The sequence below is a fragment of the Hyperolius riggenbachi genome, chromosome 2 (genome assembly GCF_040937935.1).
Source record: "Hyperolius riggenbachi isolate aHypRig1 chromosome 2, aHypRig1.pri, whole genome shotgun sequence".
Taxonomy (NCBI): domain Eukaryota; kingdom Metazoa; phylum Chordata; class Amphibia; order Anura; family Hyperoliidae; genus Hyperolius; species Hyperolius riggenbachi.
In genome coordinates this window covers 280277812-280298375 of record NC_090647.1, presented here as the reverse complement: position 1 = coordinate 280298375, position 20564 = coordinate 280277812, and the positions used below count along the sequence as shown (strand labels likewise).

The 20564-nt window shown below is 44.6% G+C and overlaps 1 protein-coding gene across 5 annotated transcripts in view; it reads left to right on the top strand.

The window, feature by feature from the left end:
* The first annotated feature begins 22 nt into the window (after nucleotides 1-22).
* DHX40 (DEAH-box helicase 40) overlaps nucleotides 23-20564 on the top strand; it is a 96358-nt gene continuing 75816 nt past the window's right edge. For 2 of the 5 annotated variants that reach the window (XM_068268767.1, XM_068268772.1), the window contains exons 1-5: nucleotides 134-543; nucleotides 9966-10158; nucleotides 16297-16442; nucleotides 18057-18131; nucleotides 19182-19301. In XM_068268767.1, the coding sequence (XP_068124868.1) occupies nucleotides 9975-10158; nucleotides 16297-16442; nucleotides 18057-18131; nucleotides 19182-19301 (525 nt within the window). In that variant the 5' untranslated portion in view covers nucleotides 134-543; nucleotides 9966-9974. The other 3 variants (XM_068268768.1, XM_068268769.1, XM_068268770.1) reach the window with 3 other exon arrangements.

The window sequence follows — 20564 nt, the reverse complement described above, 5'->3', positions numbered from 1 at the left end:
TAGACCAATGTGCCATTGGCCTCTATAGTGAAACTTCCTCCTTCCCTCTCTGAACTCCGTGCAAGCTGCTGTGAGGGATGTACTACGGAACAGAAACAGTTGTTTCTCAGGCTTGCTTGTGTGAAAAGTAAGTCACTGGGCAGTGGGCACGTTAGTCTGCAGAACAGCGCGGTAGGAGCCTGCTCATGCTGTATCTGTGGTTTATGTATGCTTATGACTGAGAAGAACAGGCAGAGCAGATCATCTATGTCTCATGCTGTGCCTGCTTATGCTGCTGATCTGGGTTTTAACTTTGGTAGTATTGTCTCGTTGACTCGTTATCGAGGAGAATTGTGAGGGAAGAGACCCCAGTAATGTTTTTGTTTTTAATTCGTATTTATACATTTTTTAATGTTTTCTAATGAGCTAGTACAGAGGATCATGGCTCACTTTTCAAGTTCACCATACTCCTGTGAAGAGGAACACAGGACCCTCCTGCTTGTTCACCACTGAACGTGTTATCATTGTGTTGTCAGTCTGCCTTGCTGCAACAGGAGCATTGAGGTAGGTACACACTATATAAAACTGGTAAATAATTGAGCCCCATCTGATATCAATCACCACATTGCTGCACTAATATCCTAATATAAACGCTGAACTAATATCATTCTAATTTCTGCAGCTGCAACGTTTAGGAACCAGTAGGCAGGGGCGTAGCAATAGGGGGTGCAGAGGTAGCGACCGCATCGGGGCCCTTAGGCCAGAGGGGCCCCAAAGGGCCCTCTCTCAACTACAGTATTAGCGCTCTATTGGTACTGTGCTAGTAATAATCACTTCTAAGAATACTTTGAGTAGTAGTGATCACTAACAAACTGTTCCCCATTCCCTTCTTGCACCTCTGACACTGTAGTTGCCATTGGCTGATTTTGGTGCGCCGTATCAATTATGTATAGAGTGCTTGGGGGCCCCATTGTAAAACTTGCATCGGGGCCCACAGCTCCTTAGCTACGCCAGTGCCAGTAGGAAACCTTATAAGGAATAGTTCTCCAATCACAGTACCCTCTACAGCACAAAGCATTTTGATTGATCTAAAAACCTAGCCTTTCAAGAGGGTGTTCTTCATCAAATCACGTTAGCGGACGTTCCCTATCAGGTTTCCTGCTGTCTCCCCTAAACCTTTGTACCCAGGGTATTTGGGTGCCTCCAAAGCACACGCCATCACACTTGATTGGCGACATAGCAGCCATTGACGATCAATGGGCCCTCCTTTTTTGATGAATTTACTTGAATGAACTGTGTAATATGAGCCTATTTTTAACTACTGTGCTGAAATGGAACTTTGTATGGCTAATCAAGGAGGTCCTAATTTTCTAACTTTAAAGCAAATGTTTGTGCTATTTGTATGTAGTTAGGAATTGGGCCAACCAAAATCAGCAGTAACTATATTTGTCGCTACTGATGCATCTCTGGTCTTCCACGGATTTTCCTGGGGGAAGATGGACGAGCATTGCTACACAGCTGTTGTGATCTGATGGGAAGCTATATAGCTTTGATTTGTTAAAGACACAGCTCTGTCTGTCTAGAATCTACTAGAATCTTATAGATTCCTATATCCTCAGATTAAACATTATGTTCGGTGTTGGGCAGTGGGGTTGCTTTTCCTAGGCATGACCGGTTTCTTGAGGTTCTGGGAGACCTTGCGGAAATAAAAAAAAAATAAAAATCTATATCTGGTGCCTCTGCTGGAAGATTGGTGAAATGATGTGAGACGGGTGGTCACAGGTGAGTAGTAGAGGGAACTGCAACTCATAATTCTACTATAAAGATTATTATTCCTTTGATTTTAAAGTGAATGGGAACCACATTTAAAAAAATGAGACAGATACTTACCCAAGGAGAGGGAAGGCTCTGGGTCCTGGTCCCCTCGATCCAGTGCTGGCTCGCCCGGTAGCAGTATTTGACTAATTTAGTCAAATGCTGCTTTACCCGGCCGAAGGAGGCTTCAGAAGTCTTCAGGGAGCCCGAGTGCTCCTGAAGAAGGGTGGCCCTGTACTGCACCTGCACAAGCACGCTCTCTTGCATGCTCATGCCTGTGCAGTATGAAGCCACACGTCTTCGGGAGGACACGGACAGACATGACAAGATGCTGTACTATCACCCAGAAAAAGTCTTGTATATGTTGGATTATGTACATATGCTTTTTATCACCAAATAAAACAAATATTTTCTGAATGCACTAGGGAATATATTAGGTGAGTGGATTTAAAGCAGATATTCCAAACATACTGCTAGATAGGTTCTTCACCCAGATAAGAAGGCATTTGGACCCCAAATAGAAAAGTAATGTACACACCAAAAAAGTAACTCTGTTCCCACTTGCTGCAAAAATGTACCCATTGGGATCTGTTTCCACTTATTTAAAAAAAAAACAACAAAAAAAAAAAAAACAGATCAGTTTGCTGCATTGCGGCGAACGGAATGCAGTGTCCCATCAGGCTACGTTTTTCTGGACAAGTGGATGCGTTGCCCAAAGCCACCTATAGACACTGAACTGGTCTGCTCCAATCTGAACGGGTGAAATTCTGCACTGCAGATGGGATGCAAGCCATTCACAATGGCAAGCATTTTGAAAAATGTTTTTTTTTTTTTTTACCTTAGTAATCAACTGGTTGATCTGCAAACTTTGTTATTTCTGAAGCCTAGGAGGAGGAAGAAGCTTTTTCAGCTATTGCGATTTTGAGTGCAATTGGGATTTTGAAGCTCAAAATGGATGCTAAGCCAGGATGAATATAAATACAGGAAAAGTATTTACCATGGTGCCAGGCTTTGGACAGAGGAAAAGGTGTTACAGGCACAGTACAGTTATTGTGAGGATGCCAAATCATGTATTTGTTTTTAATAAACGAACACAAAGTTTCACTTACCTGGGGCTTCCGCCAGCCCCTTGCAGCTGTCCTGTCCCGCTCCGGTCCTCCACAATCATCTGTTCTCCCGCCGCTAGCTAGTTTCGCTTCGATCGTCTTGTAAGTCAATGGGCCACTGCGCCTGCGCAGCCTGCCAAGCGAAGCCTTGTTCACATTCCTGTGCGCAATAGCAACCTGCACAAGGCGCTATTGCGAATGGGAATGCGAGCAAAGCTATGTGTGGCCAGGGCTGTGCTGGAGCAGTGGCCTATCCACAAAACCGAAACTAGCTGGCTGCAGGGGAACGGAGGGTCATGGAGGACAGGTGTGGGACAGGACGGCTGCAAGGTGTGTGTATATGTATGTATGTGTGTATATGTATGTATATAATATATGTATATATATATATATATATATATATATACTTCAGTTCCACTTGAAATCCTGCTTTAAATAATATGTAACTATTTCAAGACATGCTTTGAATTATAATGGTCAGATCTCATCTGTGTGAGTAGATCAGGGAAATAAATGGAAGGAGGAAGATATGATAGATAAAAAGAACCCCCAGCATGCAACTGTTTGGCACGGACTACTAAAGGGTCAGTGCTCCTTAGAGAACCAGAGACAAACTAAAGAAAAGATTTTATACATACCTGGGGCTTCCTCCAGCCCCATACGCACAGATCGCTCCCACTCCGCTGCCCGCAGCTACGAGAACCGGCTCCCCGCTCTTCCATCAGTTGGAGCCAGTCTAGCGTAGGAGAAGTATGCTCTTTGCATACCTCTCCAGCAGCCGCTGGAGAGATACGTAGAGGGAACACTTCTCCTGCGTAGCTGGCTCTGATGACATCAGTGACGGGAGCCGGTTCTCATAGTTGCAGGCAGCGGTGGATGGCAGCGTGGGAGCGATCCATGCGTATGGGGCTGGAGGAAGCCCCAGGTATGTATAAAACCTTTTCTTTAGTTTGTCTCTGGTTCCCTTAAAGTATGTGATAACTCCAAATCATAACAAGTTTTGAAAGTTTTCGAATGCAGGATTAGCATCTTTATCACTTAAAGGGAAGGTTCAGGGAGGGTGGGCAAAAAATAAAAATCAATTTCCACTTACCTGGGGCTTCCTCCAGCCCGTGGCAGGCAGGAGGTGCCCTCGCCGCCGCTCCGCAGGCTCCCGGTGGCCGACCCGACCTGGCCAGGCCGGCTGCCAGGTCGGGCTCTTCTGCGCTCCAAGTCCTTGTACTTCTGCGTCCCACGCCTGCGCTCTGACGTCATCGGACGTCCGCCGGGCTGTACTGCGCATGCGCAGAACTACTGCGCATGCGCAGTACAGCCCGGCGGACGTCCGATGATGTCAGAGCGCCGGCGTGGGACGCAAAAGTACAAGGACTTGGAGCGCAGAAGAGCCCGACCTGGCAGCCGGCCTGGCCAGGTCGGGTCGGCCACCGGGAGCCTGCGGAGCGGCGGCGAGGGCACCTCCTGCCTGCCACGGGCTGGAGGAAGCCCCAGGTAAGTGGAAATTGATTTTTATTTTTTCCCCACCCTCCCTGAACCTTCCCTTTAAGCCCCATCTACACGATACGATTCTATTTACGATTCGTTTACGATTCTATTTACGATCTGATTAAATCCGACATGTCCGATCGGGATTCGATTTGATTCAATTCGATGTGCCATAGTTTTGCAATGGCAAATCGAATTGAATCGAATCGAATCCTGATCGGACATGTCGGATTTAATCGGATCGTAAAAAGAATCGTAATTGAATCGTAAATAGAATCATAGATGTGTAGATTGGGCTTTAAAGAGAATCTGTATTGTTAAAAATCGCACAAAAGTAAACATACCAGTGCGTTAGGGGACATCTCCTATTACCCTCTGACACAATTTCGCCGCTCCTCGCCGCATTAAAAGTGGTTAAAAACAGTTTTTAAAAGTTTGTTTATAAACAAACAAAATGGCCACCAAAACAGGAAGTAGGTTGGTGAACAGTATGTCCACACATAGAAAATACATCCATGCACAAGCAGGCTGTATACAGCCTTCCTTTTGAATCTCAAGAGATCATTTGTGTGTTTCTTTCCCCCTGTTCTCATGCACTGAAGTTTCAGGCTGCTTGTTTCTTCCTGCAAACAGCTTTGCCCTTGTCTGTAATTCTTCAGTATGTGAAAGCCCAGCCAGCTCAGAGGACGATTTATCCAGCTTGTAAAAGATAAGAGAGAAGAGAGAAGCTGCTCTTATCCTAAATAACACACAGGCAGTGTGCATAGAGGGGCCTGTGTAACGATTGTGGAATCGTCTCCGTGGTCAGCGCACCAGACGTGCGCTGACGCGGCGGATTTCCTCCACAAGCGTATAATTGAGGACACCCAGGCTAGGTGCTATGCACCTGCAGAGGGAAATTCCTGTCGGCAGGTGGAGCTGTGGAGTGCAGAGGAACAGCTCCTCTGCCCTACCACACACGCCAGACAGGAATTGTACGGAGGGAAGAAACGCAATCGCAAGAAAAGCGATTGAGAGTGAGCACAGAGACAGATTGTGTATGTGTGTGTGCATAAAACTAGTCGCCAACCCGCGACTGTGCACACACCACAGCAGATAAGAAGCAGGAACGCGATCGCGAGAGGTACGATCGCCAGACGTGACACAAGGCTACAGCAAGGCGGAGCACGAGAGTAGCAAAGGCACCGCAAATCATACAATGAGGAGATGCGGAAAATAACAAACGCTAGCTAACCGCGAACACCGCACTGATTCGCAACAGTGCACGCGGTTATGCGCGGTCTCCACGTGATAAGCACAATAGAGACAAGCACGCCTAACTAACCATCGACAGACAAACATGAAACAGAGGACGCAAACGCTTGCTTAACGGTTACCTCACCGAGCCTCCAGCAAGCGGTCGTAGCAGACAAGACAGACACACAAAAACAGGGACAAGCGAGAGATAGGATCCACAGCACTAGCGAAAAGTGGCTAGCGCGATCCAGGTACAGAGTAGCAGAACAGAAGGATCCACAGCACTAGCGAAAAGTGGCCAGCGCGATCCCAGGAGACAGAACAGAAGGATCCACAGCGCCAGCGAAAAGTGGCTAGCGCGATCCCAGGAGACAGAAGGATCCACAGCGCTAGCGGAAAGTGGCTAGCGCGATCCAGAGAGGCAGAACAGAAGAGATAGCTGGTAGCAACCGCTGCACCAGCTATGCTCCAAGAACAGAGATCAGAACGACTTCCTATCGACCACCGCTGGGACAGGACAATCGCAACAGACAAACAAAACAGATAAACAATCCTAACTGCACTAGGGAAATCTGCCTAGCACAGTTTCCAGGAATTACTCTAAGCTAAACTTCAAACAGAGAGCATGGCTGACACTCACTAGGAGTGTGTACTACAAACCCTGAAGGAATGACCAGCAAAGGACTGTGGGTAATCCCAACCTTTATACTGCCAGTCATCACAGGAGGCAGGTAGGGGATTTGCATAACGAATGTATGCAAATTCCTCAGCAGCAAGCTGCAGAACTGACAGAAGGTCTCTCTTAAAGAGACCTGCAGAATGCAGACGTGAACAGTGGTCAAAACGCTGCCTGCCTGCACAGGCAGCTGAGCAGATTCTCACAGCCTGGAAGGGGGAGTTCATAGCAGAACCACAACACTGAAGAACTTGGCAGCCTTCCAGACACAGACCGACAAGTCTGACGGGAAAGATACATTGATTTATTACAGAGACAGTGATAGTATAAAGTGCTGCAGTAAGCCAGAACACAGAATAGCTTTTTGAACTTGTAGGATGATAAAAAACAGGATGCAATTTTTGTTACGGAGTCTCTTTAATACACTCAGACCAGTTGCTGTTGAAATTTGATTTTTATGCTGACAATCCTGCTTTAATATCTATATTGTACAGTCTATGGCCACCTAAGTGTTTATCTCTAATCTAAATTTATGTTCCTGCTGTGGAATCTGGCATTTGTGTACTTATGTAAAATGTAATCCAGATGGGTGAATCTGCATGATTTTTCTTCCAGTGGTGTACTGCAAAAACTCACCAGAGGGCCATCCTCATCAGTATTTAAAATCATGCATGGCCACTGAATAACTGCAGGGAGCATTTATTAACTACTGTTCCTGTCAGTTTACATCAGTAACAACTAGGATGTTTGGATAAAGATTTAGATCATGTTGTACCGTTATTTGAAAGCTAATTTTAGCGTCCATGAAGGCTCCTTCATAGTTCCATGAGGCATTACAAGGGTAGAATTAGGGCCTGATTCACAAAGCGGTGCTAACCCAGTTAGCACACCTAAAAACTTTTAGGCATGCTAACCTTTGCACTAGCTGAGTAAGCACCGCTTTGTGCTGCTGATCGCGCCCAGGTGCGCGCGCAATCGCGCAGGTGCGCGCGCAAAGTCGCATAGAGTTTAATGGGCTGCGTGCGTAAAGTTTTTACGCGCGAAAAAACTTTGCGCGCGAGTTTATTTTTATCACGCCTAAACTGAGTTTAGGCGTGATAATGGGCTTTTCACCAGCGTGCTAAGGCTGGTTTCACAGTGGGACGTTACAGGCGCACGTTAGAGCAGCCTGTAACGCACCCCACCGCACAGCAATGAAAAATCAATGGGCTGTTCACAGTGCCCACGTTGCGTTACAGTGTAACGCTGCGCCATAATATAACGTACTGCATGCAGTACTTTGTAAGCGGCAGAGCCGCGTTAGACTGTTTGCACATGCTCAGTAACGTTGGGGAGGAGCAGAGAGCGGACAGGCACATGGCTAATTAATATTCACTGCACTCGGTGACGTGCAGTGTTTACTTCCTGGAACGGCCGCTCTGTGCGGCGATTGGCCGGCGGGACCACGTGATGCCGCATGCGTCCAAGAGTGCGCATCACGGACGCCAGAGTGAGCTGCACAACGCGGCTCACTCTGACGTCCAAAGCAGGGAGCACCAGGCGTTGCGTTAGGGGCACGTTATGCGACCATAACGTCCCCTAAAACGCAACGTCCTGGTGTGAAACCAGCCTAACTGTTAGCACCGCTTTGTGAATCAAGCCCGAAATATGACTTTGGTTGAGCTGCACTTTAAAACAGAAGAAATATAATATAATATTAAATGTGCAAAACACAACTAGATACCGGTAAATCTGTTGTTGCACAACTCTATCATTTCTTGGAGCCTGTTTGATATGTTAATACCGTAAATTAAATAGTGTCCAGGCAGTATACAGTACATGTAAAAAAGTAAGATCAATTGGCAATGAAATGCAGCAGGAGAGAGACCCTTCACCAAGGAAAGTCGACACCCCCAAGGGAATCGCACTCTAAAGACCCCACAAGTCCTAAAACTATAAGGGTTGGCAAGTGCCGGACACTTAATAAATGTGGATTGTTGCACATGGAAAAAGGAAATAAAGTCACAAGAAGTCCATGATGGAATTCAGGGTTTGGAGAGTTATGATGTTCCAGAATGTGACGATGTGACTATTTTGATAATTGTTGTTGTTTCTATACAAGAATAAGGGCTGATGTACACTGGTTGCTCTAAACAAACATAGAAACCGGCACTGCAGCTACTAGTTGTGGAGTGAGTGTTCTTTATTGTGCTGGCGTGCTCAGGTTTGGGTGAAACCAAGAAAAGGCATCTAGCACTGCAATCCACTTAAAGCAGTAGGATTAGTCATACTATGCCAGGGAAAAAAACACATATGTAAGTACTTGATCTACTTACATAACACATGTATTGTACTGTCCACATTTTCAGTGAATTTTATATAGTAAATGAAGAGAATTCTGTTCCTGGTGGGAACCCTGTCTTTTGCCCACAGTGAGGCTAAATCCTGATGTCATTTCTGCCCTTCACTTTTTTTTCTTTTCTCCTCCTATCGCTGAGTCACCTCAGCCTTGCTTGTAAACACACGAGAGCAGGGGATTGTGTTTCATATAAGCAGCTAGGCAGGGAAATGGAAGAGAAGAAATATATTATAGATAAAAAAGAATCCCCAGCATGCAACTGTTTGGCACTGACTACTAAAGGGCCAGTGCTCCTTAAGTATGTGATAACTCCAAATCACGGCTATTTTTGCAATTTGATAAAGGGCTGGAGAGCCCGAAACAGCAGTCTGTAATTGCTGCCTTACCAATAAAAGAGCTATAATTTACTTTGGTGGTGCTGACCCATGTTTGTGGACCATAATTCCAAATCAGAACAGCAGAAAAAGCTTTGAAAGTTTTGAATGCAGGATTTAGCATCTTTATCACTTTATACACTCAGACCAGTTGCTGTTGAAATTTGATTTTTATGATGACAATCCCGCTTTAAAAAGCGTTCTTTACTTAGGATTTGTGTCAAAAACACTGTATAAAAATAGATGTTCACATACCTGCGGGGAGGCTGTGGGGCAGTTTGGGAGCCGCTCGCCTCACGGACCGGGTATGTGAACATCCATTTTTTTTTTTATACAGTGGTTTTGTCACAAAGCCACACAAGATTGCCACAGTGTTTCAAAATCACTGCGTTTTTGCCGCATTTTTCATGTAAGTCAATGACAATGTGTTTTTCATAACGCAGCCAGTGTGGATCAGTTGATGTTGCTCCTGAAAAAATAAGACACCCCCTGAAAATAAGCCATAACGCATCCTTTTTTTTTTTTTTTTTTTTTTTTTTTAGCAAAAATTAATATAAGACCCCGTCTTATTTTCGGGGAAACACTGTAGGAAGAAGAAAGTCCTATGTGTTTAGGAGGAGCCTTACAAATCAATAGCATAATCTGGCATTACTTCTTCCCTAATTCCTCCTATAGAAGCACCATGGAAATCAAATGACCAGCAATCATTTCTAATGTGAATTAATATATGGTGGGCAAATTAGGTGTTTGACAAATTGCTGCCATTATGTTTTCACGTTGTTTGGTTCAACTAATCTCTTGATGGAAACAATGACAACTGTGCTCTGATTTTGCTCACCTGTGAATAGCTGGATGGCTATTAGTGATAACATACTGCCTGTGGGGTGTCTCAGGTGTTGAATGAGTGGTTACCATTTTTACCGCTTTTGCCAATATTATGTCTTTCTTTTTTATTACAGAACGGGGGAATGGAGTCCAAACGGACAACTAGGAAATATGACAGTCGTGAACAAACATACCAACCCAAACTTCCTATTGCTAAATTCAGGGAAAAGCTTGTTCTGGCTGCCAGGGATAACTCCTTCCTTGTTGTGACTGGTGACACTGGTAGCGGAAAAACAACACAGCTACCTCAGTATCTGTACAAAGCAGGTAATAAATTTAGTTATGCATAACTTCTGTTTTGTATCACTGATAGATCTGAGCATGATTACTATAAGCACACAAAAATTATCTTTTTTTTTTTTTTTTTTTTTTTTTTATTTCATCTGAAACAAGGAAATAAGTCATTTAGCCTTTGAGAGCCTCTATCAGCTGCCAGTTATTTCATTAGCAGCTGTTGGCTTTTGATGGGCTCAATTTCATTCACTTCTGAGTCAATAGAAATTGGCATTTTTTTCTTATTAAGAATGTGTGCCAGAAGTAGTGTAAACTTGAATTACTGTACGCTTCTAAAGCCTTGTACGCAGCGTTGACATTGGAGGGCTGACACTGTACAGAACTAGGGCTAGCCTGCAGACTAGCCATGTGTTCCATTGCTATATGGGAGGAGGGGTGGAGTACCAGTGTTGCAATTCAGGAGTGACATCATACAGTGGGCAGGGTGAATGGGAAGAATAATGCTCTTGGCTGGTGCAGGGCCAAGGCATGCTGCTCATTTAAGAAGGGTGACATACAATTGGCACATACATGAATACAACAATGGAGATTGGGTTATGGATTATGTGAGCTTGCACAATTGTACTTCCGTTACTACTCCTAAAAGTCTACTTCTTGTTGTTCCCACTACCAGTCACTAAGGGTGCAGGATCCCTATATAATCTTCCTCCACTTTTTAAATGACCAGCAATTTTACAATTCAAGGACTAATTAGGGGGGTTGCTATTCTGAATTACCTATATTAACTGATAAAAATACCCCTCAATCTCAGAATCAGAATGATGAACAGGTGTCGTACTCGGAATTATTTGTGGTTCACATGGCATGGCAAAGTACAAATACAGATGTGCAAAACAAATACAGATGTGCAAAACAGGCAATAGTACATATGACCTTCACATTTCACAATCGCAGGATCAACAGTTTTTGAGCGGCCCATGGGGCCTGCAAAAAGTAAGACATTCATTTGGTGCAGTTCAGTACTGGCCCCTTGGCAGTGGGACCCAGAGCGAGCAGCTGTGAGGTTAGGCTGACTTTAAGGCTGTAATCATGTTGGTAGGTGGGCCTGGCAGGGGGAGGCTGGAGTTCAACAGCAAAACTGCTTGAGGGAAGAAGGAGTTCCTGCACCTGGTGGTTCTGGATGGTATAGTTCTGTAGCGGCGACCCAGTGGGAGGTTGGAGTAGCGACTGCCTGGATGGGAGGGGTCCCGGGCGATCATGGTGCCCCTTTTCCTCATCCTGGCGGAGTAGAGAAGATCGAGAGGTGGTAGAGAAGATCCAATGATCCTCTCTGCATCAGTTATGACTCTCTGCAGTTTGTGCCTGTCGCTAGCTGTTGTCCTGGCGTACCAGACAATAACTGAGGAGCAAAGGATGGATTCTATGGTGGCGGTATAAAAGCTGGTCAGCAGCTCCCGTGGCATGCCAAATTTTTTCAGTTGGCACAGGAAGAACAACCTCTGCTGGGATTTTTTCTGAATTCTGGTGGTGTTCTGCCCCCATTTCAGGTTGTTAGTGAGGGTTGTGCCAAGGAACCGCACAGATGGTACCCTAGAGACTGCGGTCTCGCCTATGAGGACTGGTGGGAGGGGAGGAGGGTGCCTCCTGAAATCTGCAACTAATTCAACAGTCTTTGCCGCATTGAGTACTAGGTTGTTGTCCCCGCACCAGTCGCAGAATTGCTCAACTTTGCTACGGTACTCATGCTCCCCATTGTTGCCAATTAGGCCTATCATGGTAGTGTCATCCGCAAATTTAATGACCTTCACAGAGTCAGCGGATGAGGTGCAATTGTTTGTGTACAGGGAGAACAGGAGTGGGGACAGTACACATCCTTGTGGAGCCCCTATATTGGTGGTTCTCACGCTGGAGTAGCAGTTGCCGAGCTTCACCTGCTGCGTTCTGTTCGACAGGAAGTCCTTGATCCATGCTTGAAGAGTGAGATCCACTCCGAGCTGCACCAGGTTGATAAGCAGGATGTCTGGGCAGATCGTGTTGAATGCTGAGCTAAAGTCCAGGAAAAGGATCCTAGCATAGGAGGCCGGTTTGTCCAGGTGCTCTGTGATGAATGCCAGGCTAGCATTGATGGCGTCCTCAACAGATCTGTTTGCCCTATATGCAAATTGATGCGGGTCGAGGAGGGCATTTGTGGAACTCTTCAAGTGGGCAAGTACCAGTCGCTCCAGGATCTTCATGATGTTAGAAGTTAGGGCAACAGATCTGAAGTTGTTGTGATCAGTGCTGCCTGTTTTTTTGGGGACTGGTACAATTGTGGACCTCTTAAAACGGGGGGGGGGGGGGGGCTATGCCTTCTGATAGTGACTGCTTGAATAAGGAGGTGAGCACAGGGGCTAGCTGGTCAGCACAGGTTCTTAGGCAGATCGATGACACTCCGTCTGGGCCCGGGGCCTTCCTGGGGTTCAGCTTGCGGAGGTGCCGGAGTACTTCTGCTTCCTGAACTACCACGGGAGCCAAGTCAACGGGTTCCCCCGGAAGGGGAGAGACCTTTGGCGTGGTTGTTGGAACCTCAAGCTGCTTGGACTGGTGTTCGAATCTGCAGTAGAACTCGTTGAGCTCCTCGGCCAGTCGAGGGCTCGGGGTCACAGGCTGCGGGTTGGGTTTGAAGTTTGTGGCTGCCTTCAGGCCCTTCCATACCTCCCGTGTGTTGTTGGACTGGAGGCAGAGTCCCAACTTTTCAGAGTAGGCCTTCTTTGCAGCTCGTAATTCTCTTTTCAGGGCATTCCTGGCTTCTCTGAACTCCTCTGGGGGGCCAGATCTGTGCGCCTCCTCCTTGCGTCTTGCGTTTCCGGAGCCGGCGGAGCCTGTCATTGAACCAAGGCTTGTTGTTGGGGAAGACCCTGAAGGTCTTTGATGGAATGCACGCTTCTTCACAGAAACTGATGTAAGAGGTGACATTCTCAACCCATTTGTCTAGGGTGGGTGCCTCCAGGGTCTTCCAGTCCGTGGAGTCAAAGCAAGCTTGGAGCTCCAGTTTAGCCTCGGCTGTCCATTTTTTGGTGGTTCTGGTGGTGGGCTTAGTGGTCTCCAGGATCCTCCTGTATGTGAGGATCAGGTGAATTGTGTTGTGGTTGGAGCTTCCCAGGGCGGCTCCTTGGGTGGCCTTATATTTCTTGTGGATCGTGTAGCAGTGGTCCAGGGTGTTGCAGTTCCTGGTAGGGCAGGTGATGTGCTGCCTGTAGCGTGGCATCTCTTGTCGTAGGTTCGCCTTGTTGAAGTTGTAGTAGAGTGATACTGTCAGGCTCAAAGTGATGCAACCACTGTTGCACCCCCCCCTCCTCCTTTTTGTACAGAATCTCTGATGAAGCGTACTTTAGGAGGCAAAACGTATATGTTTTTTTTTATTTTTATTTTTTTGGGGTAATGTGAATATGTTTGTATTAGTATGTGCAGTTAAATTAAACAGAGAGAGGATATTAGTCAGGGACCAAACAGTATGATCCCCATGAAATATTGTAGTAGACTCACTATATTTTCCCTCAACTAATTGTAGAGTAATCACTTTTAATTGTTTATAACTTTTTAACTGTTTATGTATAAAAAAGGCCTCTCCAATCTAATTGTTGAAATAAAGCAGTATAGTAGTAAGTATATAGAGGCTGCCATATTTATTTCAGTTTTAAACAATACCAGTTGCCTGGCTGTCCTGCTGATCTCTTTGGCTGCAGTAATGTCTGAATAACTCAACAGAAACAAGCATGCAGCTAATCTTGTCAGATTTGACAAAAATATCAGAAACCCTTGTTTGTAATTGTAACACCTGATCTGCATAGGCTTGTTCAGGGTCTATGGCTAAAAGTAGTAGAGGCAGAGGATCAGCAGGATAGCCAGGCAACGGGTATTGTTTAAAAGGAAATAATTATAGCAGTGTCCATATCCCTCTCGCTTCAGGTGTCCTTGAAGCCCTAGCCCAGCCTTCAATTTTTTTTTTTAATGCAAGTGATAGAAAATGTGTTGGTACTGTGAACCCATGCTATGCATCTGAGTGAACCTAACTTGCCTATTCTCCATGCTCCCCTCCAGTGACTAAGCATTGCCTTGTACTCATACTGTGCTGCATGAGCTGGTCTTTCTTGTATTCAGGTATTGTCATATTGCTGTATGTCACCCCTAAATATTGTCTGTAACCTAAACTAATGTCCAGCACTGCGTAATATGTTGGCGTTTTATAAATGCAATAAATAATGTAGAACATTTTGTTTCCATACACTTCCAGTGTGTTTACGAAAGCCAGATGTTCTGCTCCTCACCTTACTCTGCCTGCAACTATCTTTCACTCCTCTTGTATTTAACTTTTTTCTAAATACATTGTGGAGGTTTTGTGAACGGATCAATGTTAAATAAATAAGATACAGAGCAGGGAGAAAATAAACAGGAGTCAGATGATGAGACTATAGATCTCTAAGGGGTTGATTCACTAAAGTTAGTGCTGTGTAACAGCGAGAGTTATCAACTGTTACACCCGCTATAAAACTTAAGTGCCTTAACCTCCCTGGTTGTGAGCCCGACCTGCTAGCCGCCGCAGAGGATCACATGGTCCCGGGAGGATTTTTTTAAATAAAATCTACTGTAAATACTTAGAGACTCTGTAACAAATTTTTCAGCCTTAGTTCTTCTATCCTATAAGTTCCTATGCCTGTTCTAATGTGCTCTGGCTTACTGCAGCCTTTCCTAATTGCACTGTCTCTGTAATAAATCTTATCTCCTTTCCTCTGTCGTGTCTGTCGGGCTAAGGCTGGAATGTGTGGAATGTGCGGAATGTGCAGGGCTGCTTGTGATTGGTAGAAGCTATACACACCCTCTGCAGGCCCCCTGCACACTCTGTATGACTCACACACTCTGTTTATGTGAGCCTATCACAAGCTGGTTAGTTTGTTTGTAAACACTGCCTAAGACTGTTAATTACAAGCCAGGATTGCAGCAGAGAGTGGCAGAAACAGCACAGAGGGGCACAGCAAAATAAGGAATAGAATGGTATGCTTTTTAGTGTAAGAATATTAGAGTACAGATTCTCTTTAAGCTAGCACTTGGCTAGCTAACTATGTCCCCCAAGTTTCGACACTCTTCACCAATTTACCCCCCCCCCCCCCGATCGGCGCCGTAATACGTACCCCCCCCAGGGATCCCGCGATGGCGCAGCCTCCCAATCAGCTCTATGCTTCGCTATGGGGAGAATCAGAACTGCACATGACGTCATCTCCGATCGTGGCCATAGTGACGAGTGAAGCTGAATGGTGAAGCTGCGGCTCTCGCGGGATCGTGGAGGGGTAAATATTGCCGGCGGCGATCGGGGGGTATAGTTAGGTGCGGCGCGGCTTGGGGGACATAGTTAGCTAGCGAAATGCTAGCTACAACATAAAAAGCACATTTTATTTAAAAAAAAAAAAACTGCTTACCGCCAGGGAGGTTAATGAGTGTCCTTGCACGCTAAGTGCACTATTAGCAGCGTAGCATGCGTAATCTGGTAGTGAGCACTCTATGCTGCTGAATTGCAGCATAGTGAACGCTAATAACTAATACGGCTCCACTCCTCCCGCCCTCATCACCAGCGAGGTAACAGCTGATAACTCTTGCTGTTACGCAGCACTAACTTTAGTGAATCAACCCTTAACTCTGTTAGCTGCAATGCTGGCTACAAAGAGTTATTTTTTTCAGCAGTAGAGTGGAGGTGGGTGTGGCTTTGTATTAACAGTGAAAGATTAGCTAGTCCCCCTTCTCAGCTCCTCCCTGTCTACCTCCCATGATGATTGGCATCATTCAACAGTTCAGTGCACTTTGTCTTTATCCTTTTAGGTAGGCACTCTTACTACATGCTTTTACAGGCAATATTGTATGCTGTATAGCCAGCCTTCTTTACCTGTTTACAGTCTGATCACCAGTGCGTGCTCACTATGTCAACTAAGCTAAAGACTGATTTGGAAATGGATGCTGTGCATTACTACACAGCACCTGCACCATATTTAGTACTCTCTTTCTTAATTGTGTTTTAGGGCATTTATTTCTGATGTATTTTTTATTGCTGTTGCTCAGCTTTGAGCAAACCACTGATTTGTTTGTCTGTGTTTATTATAGCTGCTATAGATATACTTAGCTGTATTTTGGCTTTATTTTAAGGCTTTGCAAAACATGGCATTATTGGCGTAACACAGCCTCGCAGGGTAGCCACCATATCTGTAGCACAGAGGGTGGCAGATGAAATGCATTGTTCGTTGGGAAGTACAGTAGGTTACCAAGTACGGTTTGATGACTGCACTTCAGAGGTAAGCCATTTGGTTTTTGTTTAGTTCATTTGTAAATACAGTAATACAAAAAACTAAAACAATGTTTAAAATAGCCTTTTTAATGTTGCTTTTGATTTATATAATGCCGCCAGCATCCATAGTGCACTACAATAGATATTATTCTGTATACAGTTGCATATGAAATTAGTGATACAGATAATATACAATGTAACAGTTCAGCTTTTGAATTGTACACACATTACACTGCAGTGCTGGAACATGCTATGGGAGAGAGCCCCGCCCTTTGAGCCCAATATGTAAGTAGTAAGGTGTAGAAATAAGCAAAAGGTATAAGTAAGCTGTGTAAAAGCTGATAGTGAGGTGGTCGGTGACTGATTAATGAATGTCCTAATTAAGATGATATGGTTTCCTGAAGAGGTCCATTTTTAAGATTGAACTTGAAGATGGTGAGGGTAACTGAGGGACAAGCAGGAATGGAGTTAGAGAGGAAGAGAGAAAATTGAAAAAAGTCCTGTATTTGAAAATAAGAAGAGGCTAGTCACTAATAGTTTAGGTAGATCCTGAATAAAGAAGGGGTGAGTGTGGAAGATGTATTTTAGGTGGATATTACAGGAAGTGGCTGATGTAAGGTTTGAATGAGAACACAGAATTAAATATTTCACTAAGGGCCCTATCACACCAAGGTGGTGCGGTATTTTTACCACACCCCACTGCTGGGCAATGAAAGTCTATGGAGACTTTCATACTTCAGCGGTACGGGGCGATGCGATGGAAGTGACGTTTTTGGCACATCCCCGACGCAGGTCAAGAACGACGTTAACACTGCGACGCTGTGTCGGCCCGGGAAGTCATGTTAGTCTGTGGCGAAGTGTGGATTTGTAAAAATTCACCGATGCGACGTCGCGGCACACATGCGCGGAAGCATATTTTAACAATACGCTTCTGTGCATTTCCGCATACCCGGAGCAGGAAGTGACGTCGCCTCCTGCTTGTCCGGTGGACAGACAGGGCACACCGCGCAATAGCGCGTTGTTTGAAGGCCTGTTTTTGACTGTGCGGTGCATCGCTGACGCTGGTTTCTAGTGTGAAACCAGCCTCAGGGATTGAGCCTGATAGGGCAGAAGGAAGTCTGATATGGTTGATAGTCTTTTTTTCCACCACAAGATTCTACTTCCTTCCTAACATAACAATTTATGCTTTATCTGTATAAAGTTTCAGAAAGAGTGAGGACATGAAAGAGGGGATGACGTTAAGAGAGTCAGGGATGTGATCCATTAATGTAGCCACATCAGGAACAGAGAGATTGGGGTGTAATCAGCATATAGACGATGCTGGAAGGATGTAAGCTGATAAGTTTACCACAACCAATAATACAGATAGTCAAGACAAGTGGCGCAAAGTTTGTAATATTCTAACAGAGGAAGCTCTGGGAGAAGGTGTTGCTGAAATGTCTTATTATTGAGGTAGGAGGATAGCCAAGCAAGAGCAAGACCCCGAATGCCAGAGAAGTGAGAATCCGAGACAGAGGATTGTTCATTGTGTCAAAAGCTTAAAGTGTGATCAAGAAAATAAACAAGTATATCATAGAAAACTTCATATGTAGCAGTGGATGTCATCGATTGTTTTTTTGAGGCTGTTTCCACAACGAGGACAGAAACCAGGTTGGAAGCTATCAGACATGGAATTAGCAGAAGTGGTGCATCAGATGTGAGTAAATGTTTTGCTTAAAGTGGATCCGAGATAAACTTTTACTCATTGCATAATTGTGTTCCTTTTACAGTATATAGTTTATAGGGCATACTCTAATTCCCTATAAACTAAACAAGCCTCGCCCACAGCTTTTCACAGTGCCTTGGCACTCTCAGACCCATGTAGCAAGAGCTTACAGGAGCTCAGTCTAGGCAGGAGGAGGGGGAGGTGTTACTAGCCAGAGATGTCAGAGGCAGATGGGAGGAGGAGAGGGGACTGAATATACACACAGGCAAGCTGATAGCATCTCCAGCTCTCAGCCTGTGACAATGTGACAAACAGAACATGGCTACCCTCATTGTATCACAGGAATAAATATTCATAAACTGTTGAAGCTGTTTGCAGATAGATATGCTGTGTAAACTATCTAAACTTTAGATAACATATATAGACAAGTTACTTGTTCTAGTTAGTTTTTTATCTCTGATCCGCTTTAAGTAGTTTGGTATAGGCGTGACAGGAGCTGAGAGGGGTTGAAGCATCTGGATAAGGTCTCTTTAATGCTGGTGCTGCCGCATAGCATTAGTATTCAACTGGAAAACACCTGGACTCTGATGCCTCTCCCTCTGTCTCTCTCTCTCTCTCTCTCTCTCTCTCTCTCTCTCTCTCTCTCCTCTCTCTCTCTCTCTCTCTCTCTCTCTCTCTCTCTCTCTCTCTCTCTCTCTCTCTCTCTCCCCCCCCTGCTTTCCAGAGAGCACAACCGTGAGGCAGTGAGGGGGCTACTGCTGCATAACGGCAATCGCCACAGTGGAGCTCGTGCACGCTAAACAAATTGGACAGATATGTAGGTTTTGGTATAGGGGGTACTTCAGTAGGCTCTATGCACACACATACTTCCCACAATTTAGCTTGCTGTGTTAAGTATTGCTTTAAGGTGTGGGTTACCTAATAAAGATGGTTATCATTACCACTGCCATTCCAGCATTGTCAGTGTTGCTCCTGTAACCTTGTTTTACTTTGCAACACCATAAATAACATATATTTAACCCATATTTGATTTCACAACAGATGACTGAAATCTTGTACATGACTGATGGATGTTTATTAAGACATACTCTAACAGATGCTGATCTCCTGAAATTCAGCACAGTTGTTTTAGATGAAGCTCATGAACGGAGTTTAAGTACTGTAAGTATATATGCAACTTTCTAAATAACTGTGGGGGATATTTATCAAGAGTGTCTGAGACAAAATATTGGTAGGTTTTTAGAAATTCGTGCAGAACGGTCTCAGACATCTTGAGAAATAACTAGATAGTGCTGTTTCCTTCTTAAACTGTTCTAAAATATGAGGAGTTAGGAAGGTTTCTCAGACAGTGCAGTGTGTGAGGGAAATTGCTGTTGCTGAGGAAAACAATACAACTGCTGTATTGATACCAGCAGGCTCTGAGTGAGGATCTCAGCAGGTGGGAGGAGCACTTTCCAAATCATGTCTAGGCTACCCTGCACAATCTGTAGACCTGCTATTAAGTGCTTCTTAATACACGGCAGTTTAGGGATGGATTTGCAGTTTTCTTAACTGTAGTGCAATTCTAGAAATCCATGCTAAACTGTCGCTATTAAGTAGGATTTAAGAAGTTTCTTATCATGTAGAGCAGTTCCCCCTTTTGGTTAGAACTGTGTAAAAAGAAAAAACTGTAATGCTTTGATAAATCTGGCCCAGTGACTGCATTAGGAAAATGTATTGGGGTTGATATACAGTATAAAGGAAGGTGCAAAGAAAACCATGCTGTGTTCCAGATCAACCAATCAGAATCTTCATTTACTGGCTGAAATCTAATTGGTTGCTCTGGGCAGCCATTTTAACATTTGACCTACCCATTTCATTTGCGCCTGTCTTGATAAGTGTATGTTATGCACATTTACTAAAGTTCCAAGAGTAATCCAGCAACAGTGGTTCTGGAGTGAAGTATACTAACTGTATCACTAATAAAAACATAAAATTTATAGGAGGACCATTTTTTCCCCAAGAATTGTGTGTGGGTAGCGTGACTAGGGATGGTCAATGAGATGCAAAGAATTTAGGTTGATGCAGCATTATGCAAATTTATGCAATTTGAAAATTAACCAATTGAATTCCACCATCCCTATTTATGAAGTTAGTCTAACCTAATAAGAGCCCATTTCTACTCTAATTTCAAGTACTTTATACTCCCTATGAACCTGTAGACTGCAGTACAAATTAAAATACTGTGGCCAAATACATATCTGTCTTTCCCTCTACCGCTCTCCTTCACTTACACTTGTGATGCATGGGTAATTACTCTGTGTCCAGTCCCTAGCAGTGAATTCTCTTTACATTACTTGACATTTGTCAGTATACCGTAGGTTTGCTAGAAACAGACTGATAGATTGCTTTGAAGGTCAGCAGTGTTCCAGTAGCAATGGATCC